Source organism: Pteropus vampyrus, unplaced genomic scaffold (genome assembly GCF_000151845.1).
Source record: "Pteropus vampyrus isolate Shadow unplaced genomic scaffold, Pvam_2.0 Scaffold18, whole genome shotgun sequence".
Classification (NCBI taxonomy): domain Eukaryota; kingdom Metazoa; phylum Chordata; class Mammalia; order Chiroptera; family Pteropodidae; genus Pteropus; species Pteropus vampyrus.
In genome coordinates this window covers 2,294,331-2,303,014 of record NW_011888799.1, presented here as the reverse complement: position 1 = coordinate 2,303,014, position 8,684 = coordinate 2,294,331, and the positions used below count along the sequence as shown (strand labels likewise).

At 34.8% G+C, this 8,684-nt stretch overlaps 1 protein-coding gene across 1 annotated transcript in view; it reads right to left on the bottom strand.

Moving 5' to 3' along the window:
* The window catches only part of DNAH8 (dynein axonemal heavy chain 8), a 339,355-nt gene that overhangs the window by 231,599 nt on the left and 99,072 nt on the right, over positions 1-8,684 (bottom strand). Inside the window, exons 25-26 of the mRNA XM_011354823.2 lie at positions 3,818-3,893; positions 2,501-2,699 (exon numbers count right to left, since the gene is read on the bottom strand). Coding sequence (XP_011353125.2) covers positions 2,501-2,699; positions 3,818-3,893 — 275 coding nt within the window. The remainder of the gene's footprint in view (positions 1-2,500; positions 2,700-3,817; positions 3,894-8,684) is intronic.

The following is an 8,684-nucleotide window of genomic DNA, read 5'->3' as shown; positions in this document are numbered from 1 at the left end:
CATATAATTTTCCAAAAAAATATTAAAATTAAATTAAGAAATTGTAGAAAAATTCTATTGTGATTTTACTGGAATTGTATTTAATTTGTAAATTAATCAAAAAATTAACTTCTTTTTTATTAAATTTATTGGGGTAACATTGTTTAATAACAGTACATAGGTTTCAAGTGTACAATTCTTTAATAGATCATCTCTATATTGCATTGTCTGTTCATCACCCAAAGTTAAATCTCCTTTTGTTACCATATATTTGATCCCTTTTCTACCACCCTTCCGCCCCACTATCCCTCTGGTAACCACTATCCTGTTGTCTGTGTCTACGAGTTTTTGTTTGTTTGTTTGTCTTGCTCGCTTGTTGCTTTCAGTTTTATATCCCACATATGAGTGAAAACATATGATTTTCGACTTTTCCTGTCTCACTTATTTCACTTAGCTTGCTATTCTCAAGATCCATTCATGTCATCACAAATGACAGTATTTCATCTTTTCTTATGGCTGAGTAATATTCCATTTATCTATGTATCACATCTTCTCTATTCAATCATCTATCGAAGGACACTTCTGTTGTTTCCATGTCATGGCCACTATGAATAATGCTGCAATGAACATAGGGGTACATATATCTTTACAGATAAATATTTTTGAATTTTGAATTCTGGGTCATATGGTAGTTCTATTCTTAATTTTTTGAGTAAGAGTGGCTATGCCAATTAACATTCCCACCAGCAATGTATGAAGTTTCCTTTTTCCCCACAAGCTCTCCAACACTTATGTTTTATCTTATTGTTAATAACCATTCTAATAAGTGTGAGGTTTTGTGGTTTTGATTTGCATTTCCCTAATAACTAGTGAAGGTGAGCATCTTTTCATATGCCTGTTGGCCATTTGTATGTCTTCTTGGGAGAAGTGTATGTTCAGGTCCTCTGCCTATTTTTTAATTGGTCTGTTTGACTTTTTGTTGTTGAGTTATATGAGTTCTTTATTTTGGTTATTAGCCCCTTATTGAGGGTACTGTTTGCAAATATCTTCTTCCATTTGGTTGGTTGCCTCTTTGTTTTGTTGATGGTTTCTTTTGCCGTGCAGAAGCTTTTTTGTTTGATTTAGTCCCATTCTCTTATTTTTGCTTTTACTTCCCTTGCCTTTGAGGTCAAACTCATAAAATCTCTCTAAACCCAAGGTCCAGGAGTAGGCACAGTGCAGTGGAAGTCAATTTTCAGCTCACATCAAAATATCAAAACCAAGTCATTATACACCAGGCCTGATATTTTTTTTGTCTTCCTTTAGCTGGTTGTAGGGAATACCCCGTGAGACTGTAAGCTGAGAGAGCAGTGCTGGTGCAATATAGAAAGGTGGCAGGGGGCTCTGGACTACCTGTTCATGTAACTTATATGGTATCTTATTTTTAATTTGCATTTTCCTGGTTACCAATGGAGGTCATATAGTTTCAGAAAAATAGTTTGACCTTTTTTTTTTTTTTTTAGATTCCACATATAAATGAGATTATACAATATTTTTTTCTGTGTCTGACTTATGTCACTTAGCATAAAGTCCTCCAGATTTATCCATGTTGTCACCAATGGCAGGATTTACTTCTTTTTAAAGTTGAATAATATCCCATTGTAAAAAAGTTGAACTCATAGTAACACAGAGTGGAATGGTGGTTACCAGAGTCTGGGAGCGGAAGAAAGGGGAGGTATCGATCAAAGGGTACAAACTTTCAGTTACAAGATGAATAAGTTCTGGAGACCTTATGCACAGCATGCTGATCTAGTTAATAATAATGTATACTTGAAATTTGCTAAGAGAGCATATAGTTCTCACCACCCCCCAAAAAAATGGTAACTATGAGAGAAGGTAGGTACGGTAACTACTTTGATGGTGGCAATCATTCACAGTGTATATATATTTCAAGATATCATGTTGTATTCCTTAAATATATAAAAAATGTTGTCAAAAATAAATAAATGTTTTTAAAATGTGGCAGCAGAGCAAAGAAAAAAGAAGAAAAAAATTAGCTTTCTATACAAGAAAGTGTCCAAAATGTTCCTGGAATTTGGAGTCAGTGTCATTATCGCACTCATAATTACTTAAGAGAATAGCTTATAAGTATTTTATGTATAAGGAACACATGACCCAGATCTTCTAAGCACCATGTTCTAGCAAACTAGGTTTATCAGACCAAATACGAAGCTAAAAGTAGTACTAATACTAAGATTTGTTTGAATTTTTAACTTTGAATCTAAAATTATGATAGTAGAACAGTGATAAAAATCCTTGGTCACCCATGACAAAAATCTGGAAAGAAATGTCTGCATGTTATGTTTAAAATGGAAGATGGAGAACACTAGTTTTTTTATACAAAATTTAACAAATAAACATATAAAAATGACTTTTAAAAATATCTATATGCTGTCGTACCCAGGAAGAATCAGAAAAAGCACTTATTAATTGTTATAATTCTGAGACTCTATTGATCTGAGAATTGTTTTAACATTCTTACTCTCTTCTTTCTTAAACTGTTTTCCTATGCTTGGATGGGTCAGGTCAGCAGTGGTCCGGGAGGGGCTACCAGTAATGACAGGCTTGATGTGACGGGTCTGCTGTTGCCCCCAGTGAGCCACTCCTCTGCTGACCTCTAGGGTTAACTGGATCATGCGGTTAATGGCTTGCTGAATGTCATCCAAACTAGGAATCATTACCTGTGGAAAGAAGAAACAAGTTCCTAGCACTGCCAGCACACCCCCCACCTCTGATTATCACCAATCCCTTCCTCACCGAGTGGGGCAAGCCCCAGCTGGCTAAGGAAAAGGCTGCTTTGGGGAGAGAGATGTGAGAGGAGTACAAACTGCATGCAGACTGAAGTTTTCCCATCCCATCAATTCCTGCAGGAAAAAAGGTTAAACATAGTACTTGTCAACCTTTCCCCGTGAGGATGGCTGGATGCAGCCAAAAATTGTGAACTATATGTTAGACGTCCATAAAGCAAAATAACTGAAGAAGCTATACTGCCAAGATTCTGACCTCAATTCTTTGAAATGTGCCAAATAAGCAAAGAAGGCATCCTCCAGGAGGCCAGATTGGGTAGATGTGGTGTTAGGCGAGTCATAGATAGTCCCTACCCAGCCTTATCCCTTGGCTCCTCACAAAATGCACTTCAGCCATCCTCTGTGACTTGGGGTTGCAGATGCGAATAAGCAGCTGGGGTAGTGGTAGAGATGAATCTTATGGGGAAAGCGCAAGGGACCTGCAGTACTCAGGGCACACGCTCGCACGCGCTCACTCTCTTTCTCTCTCTCTCTCCCCGCCCCCTCTCTCTCTTTCTTCCTGCCACCATTAGGTGGTTGCCTCACGAGCATGTGTTTGTGGTAGGGATTTGAACTTCTAAAATGGTCTTATTTAGATAACTTAATATTTGAAGTAAGAAAAAGCAAGATTTTTAGAATACTTCCTAATTGATGGCTGAACAGATGCTTAACTGTTACACCAACCTCAGTACACCATGAGCTCTGCAGAGCTCTTTTTCTTTTAGGATAGAAAATATTTATATTTAATTGTTCAAGTCACTAAGAAGAATTGGGGAAGTACTTTGCAATCAATATAATTAACTAATTTATCTATTATTTTCAAAAAAGAAGATAAAAGATTGCTGCAATCTTTTTATTATAAATGATAACATTTTGATTTTTGTTCAATACTGAGGTGAAGTCAAAAAATACACAGGATTAAGAGATTACCATGACAGTTCAGTTCTTATGCTATACTTCTCAATTAATTACCAAAATAGCATGCTTTAAGTTGACTATTTAATAATACTTACCACATTAGGAATCGCAAGATGGACTTCAGTTTGTATAAAGGAAATAACATCTTCTGACCGCTTTCGTCCATAAAGGCTATAATAAGATGAACATTTAGCTGATAAATTTAACCTACAATTTCATAAATCCCTTGTTATGCTAAAAATAAAGGCCATTTTCAAAATACTGAATTACATGAAGAAAATGTTATTTATAATGGAATCATAATTTCAGAGAACTAAGAAAACAGTGACTTAATATTCTTAGAAGTAAAATATTAGGCTCATATACATTTTCTAGTATTTTAATATTCTCTCTCAGCAATAACCATTTAATAATGTTTACCAAAAGCACTACTTTTTCACAGCCCTATAACGGATGTTGGACAAGATCACCAACAAAAAGCATATACCTTCATACACTTTTTTATATATACTTTTTTGAAAGATTAAACAAGACATTGTTGGCCAAAGCCTTCCAAAAACTGCCTTTTAAAACAATATCACTCATGTTCAGACAGAACTACAGACATACAGACATATGAGTGTAAATAATGAAGGACACATATTAAAGCTGCAAATTAATTTGGTTATCACCCTCTGCCTTGACCTATGTCCCCATACCAGATAAAATTATAATAAATGTAAAATGTCCATAGCAAGAAATGCTGATATTACTGAAAAACTACACTTCCAGTTATAATTACAAGCGGATGTGGGGAGAGGGAGACAACAAGAAACATGAAGCCTCCACAGTTCGAAGCAGAGACCCAACTTCAGCACTCTGGACCAGTGGTTCCCAGATAAACATATCATTGCAAGAAACTCTTCAAACTAAAAGCATGCAAACAAACAAAGAAAAAAACTTCTCATTCTTAGTCTTGCTGTGAAATTCAAGATGCAGCAATAAAGTATAGACTGTATTAAAAAGGGCACAATCTGAAAACAAGAAAGAGTTTTGTAAAGTATAAGCAAAAAGCTGACATAAACCAGGCAGTAAATAATGAACTAAATTATTCAGTAAGTTATCTGATAGGTAATGATTAATGTATGTCAGGCACTTTTTCAAACACTTTCCATATATTAACACATTTCACGCTCACATTAACTCTGTGAGGCAGATCCTGTGACTATTATTTCCATTTTGTAGATGAGGAAATCAAGGCAGGGAGAGTAACCTACATAAGGTCACTCAGCTCAGAGATTCTTTACTACCTAGGTCCAATGTGTCAATCCTACATATAAAAACTTAAAGCACAGCCCTTCTCTAATCTTAAGAATAAACTCGTTTTATCATCTTGAAAAGTTTTGCTGTGTGCCCAACAGAATTAATGGAGAAAAATGGCCTGCATCTAAACATATAATTTATGAATTTCCGGAATAAGGTGCGAAATCCTGCAAGCATCAAACAACACGCTGTTACTTAGAAAAAGAAAATCCAGTTAGCTGCAGAACTCTAATCTGAAATGGAAACAAAAGAAGCCAATGAAACAGTTTCATAGAGTATGAGAGAGAGAGATGGTGATCCACGCTGGCCAAACTAGCATTCCTGTGTGAGAGTAAGAGAAAGACAGTTGAGACAAGGAGAATTTCGAAGTATTATACTCATGTAAACCTCTTCCAAAATTATTTAAGTACTGTAGCACTTGTAAATCGATGTGGCACAGTGAATTCGGACTTCAAAAAAAGCCTCTTTGTGCCAAATACATGATAATCACAGATGGAATATAAAGGATGTGAGAGTATGCTCAAATACAAGATAAGCATCAACATGATTCAGAAATGGATCAGAAACAAACAGCCTGGCCAGGGTTCTGTTTGGGAAACAGTGACAGTGGGAGGCCAGCTCCCATGGTCTACAGGGGACTAAAAGCATTCCATGTGAGATGGGACCTCAGCCAAGCTTGCTAACTAAAGCCAGCGAGTAAAATGATGTCCCTCCACCTATAAAGAGAGACAAAATAACAACAAAATTAAGTCCATCACCCTACTGCTTGCAGCTATAGCTTTTCCACAAGTTATCAGTCTGGGGCGACAGAAGCAAATCCACAGCATTCCCAGTAAGCAACTGAGCAGGGCCACTTGTTTGTTCCCCAGCTGAACCTGCAATATCCCAGGATCTCTTCAGGGGAGCAGTAACTGTGAATTGATAAGACCTGGTTCGGTATTCAAGGTTACAAGGGTTATGTGAGGGCTTAAAAGTGAAACTCCAAGTTAGGGAGAGAGGGAAGGAGAGAGAAACGCACAAAAACAAACCAAAAAAATCTCTTGCTCAAAGAGGAACTACAAACTAAAATCCCAATGAGCATGAATATATCTAAGAGTAAGAAAGAGAACTAAAGAAATCAGTAATTGAACCAGACATTCACTCAAGATAAAATTCAATGACAAACTCTAAAATAAGTATACTGAAAGTGTTCAAAGGGATAAATGAAGGCTATCTTCCCTCCCCCCCAACAAAAAAAAGCAATAATAAAGAATTGCTAAACTACAAAGGCAGAAATGATCAAATATCTGGAGGATAAGAAAAAGTATTCACTGAAATATTTAAGATGCAATAGATGAGATCATCTTTAGACTAGATAAAGAAATGTTGCCCATAACGTAGCCCAGAAATTCAAAAAGAGACAAAATAGATGACAGAGCAGTTAGAAGATAGGGAGGAGAAGCCCCAGGATTTGAGATGACCACACATCCAGTGTGCCCAGGGTAGTTCCTGGTTCGGTCTGTCCGGACACTTCATCTAAATAGTACCCCTTCACTCAGAAGAGTGTCCTAGTTGGAACAATAAATTATGTGGCTAATCCAGGCAAGATTCAGCTACCGGGAGTTCCATAAGAAGAGAGCAAAGGCAATGTCCCAGAAGCAATAACTGCACAGGAAATTGCTGAGGGCTTTCCAGGATTAACAAATACAATAAGCCCTCAAATAGAAAGGCACAGCTAGACCAAAAGAGGATGAAAGACAACCCCGCACAGAAAAATAAAACTGCAGAACATCGAGGATAAAAAAAAAAAAAAAACAATCTTCAGTTAGGCTCACTGCAGACGTCTCATTAGCAACAAATAAGTCAGAAAAAAAACGAAGTACTTTCAAAGCGCTGAGAGAACAAACGAAAAATGTTTATGCGGCCAACCTTGTCATGAAAGTATGAGAGCAGAAAAGGGCATTTTCAGACTTAAACACACTCTCACACACTCTCACTCAGGAACCAGTGGGATAAAAAATATACAGAAACCTGATGATTTTAATAAAATATGCCGGTAAATAAATTATTTTTGAGTGTTCAAAAAAAAGTAAAGTTAAACCATCAAACAGCAATAATGCATGCCAATACCTTTGTAGTTAGAAATAAGACTAAAAAATTAAAATCTTAATTTAATTGCACTGTTAAAATCTCCAGTATTTCTAAATCTGGAGCCAAATATGTATACTCTAAATTTAAGGGTAACTGCTTAAAGAATTAAAAGAGAATAAAAAGAGGAAAATTACCCATCACAAAGATAATGGAGATAATAAAATGAATCAAAGAAAACGAATAGTAAGAAGAAAACATAAAATAAAATATCATAAATTAAGTGGAACTATACCCCAAAAATCACAGCAAATATAAACAGACTAAACTATTTAAAAAGGCAGAGATAATCAGAGTGAATAAAAATAATCAAGAATATGATACTTCTGAGAGGTAAAACTACACAGTAAGATTTAAATGACAGGATAGAAAAACATATGCAAAAAAAGCTGGGAAAGTAAAATAAATGATAGACTAAAAACAATATGAGGAATCAGGATTAATACTTTTATGATTCTTAATACATAACAAAAACTTGCACTCTAGAAAGTCTGTACTAATTTCCACTCCTACCCTGATTGTGTGAGAATGCTTAGTTCAGTAGACCATCTTCAGCCTTGAGTATTACCTTCCAAAAAATGTTTGCCCATTTAAAATATTAAAAAGAGAAGGTATTTGTCTTTGCATAATTCTCATTATTAGCAAGATATAATAAATTTTATATACTTAATTTTTATAAATAATTTGCTCTTATCATCTGCACATATTTATTAAAAACGTTTTCTGACACGTATGTATTTTATTGATAAATCATCTACCTATCTATCCATCTATTTAGACATACAAGAAATCAAGCTTAGCCTGCTATTATTTACAAATAACATTTTCCTAAAATGTCATGTTTCTCACAATTTTACTTAATATGTTTTTATTTACTTAAGGTATATTTAGATAGCCTTATTTGAAAAATTTTCCTGTTTCTTCTGTTGCTTTTATTTTTTAGAGATTCATTATCGAGACTTAATTTTTAGTCTGTAGTAAATTTAACTTTGTGTGAACTGATGTTCGAAATGCCATATTTTCCCATATTTCTTATATTAAATATTATTTACCTAATAAAGTATCCTTCCTCTAAAAAAATATGGATTAGAGGTTCACCAAATAAAAATAAAAGGAAAAGTGCTTTAAGCAGATCTAAATACTATGACCTTGTATGTACTTAATAGCATAGCCCTAAAATACATAAGAATAGAACTGACCGAGCAAAAGGAAAATTTGACAAGTTTACAATCACATAGAGAGATTTTAACAGTGCAATTAAATTGAAATTCAGCAATGACTAGCCAAGGAATAAATCTAATAAAAATGTGAAAGACTTTTACACAGAGAATTATAGAATTTCATTGAGAAATACTAAAGAATATTTAAATAGATCCATGATTTTGGCAATCCATGATTCTGGATGGAAGACTCAATACTGGAAGGATGCTAATTCTCTCCAAATTTATTATAGATTCAATGTAATTTAAATAACCCTCCTCGCTCCTCCAAAAATTAATTTTTCAATAACTTTTGCTTGGTTAATTAACCATA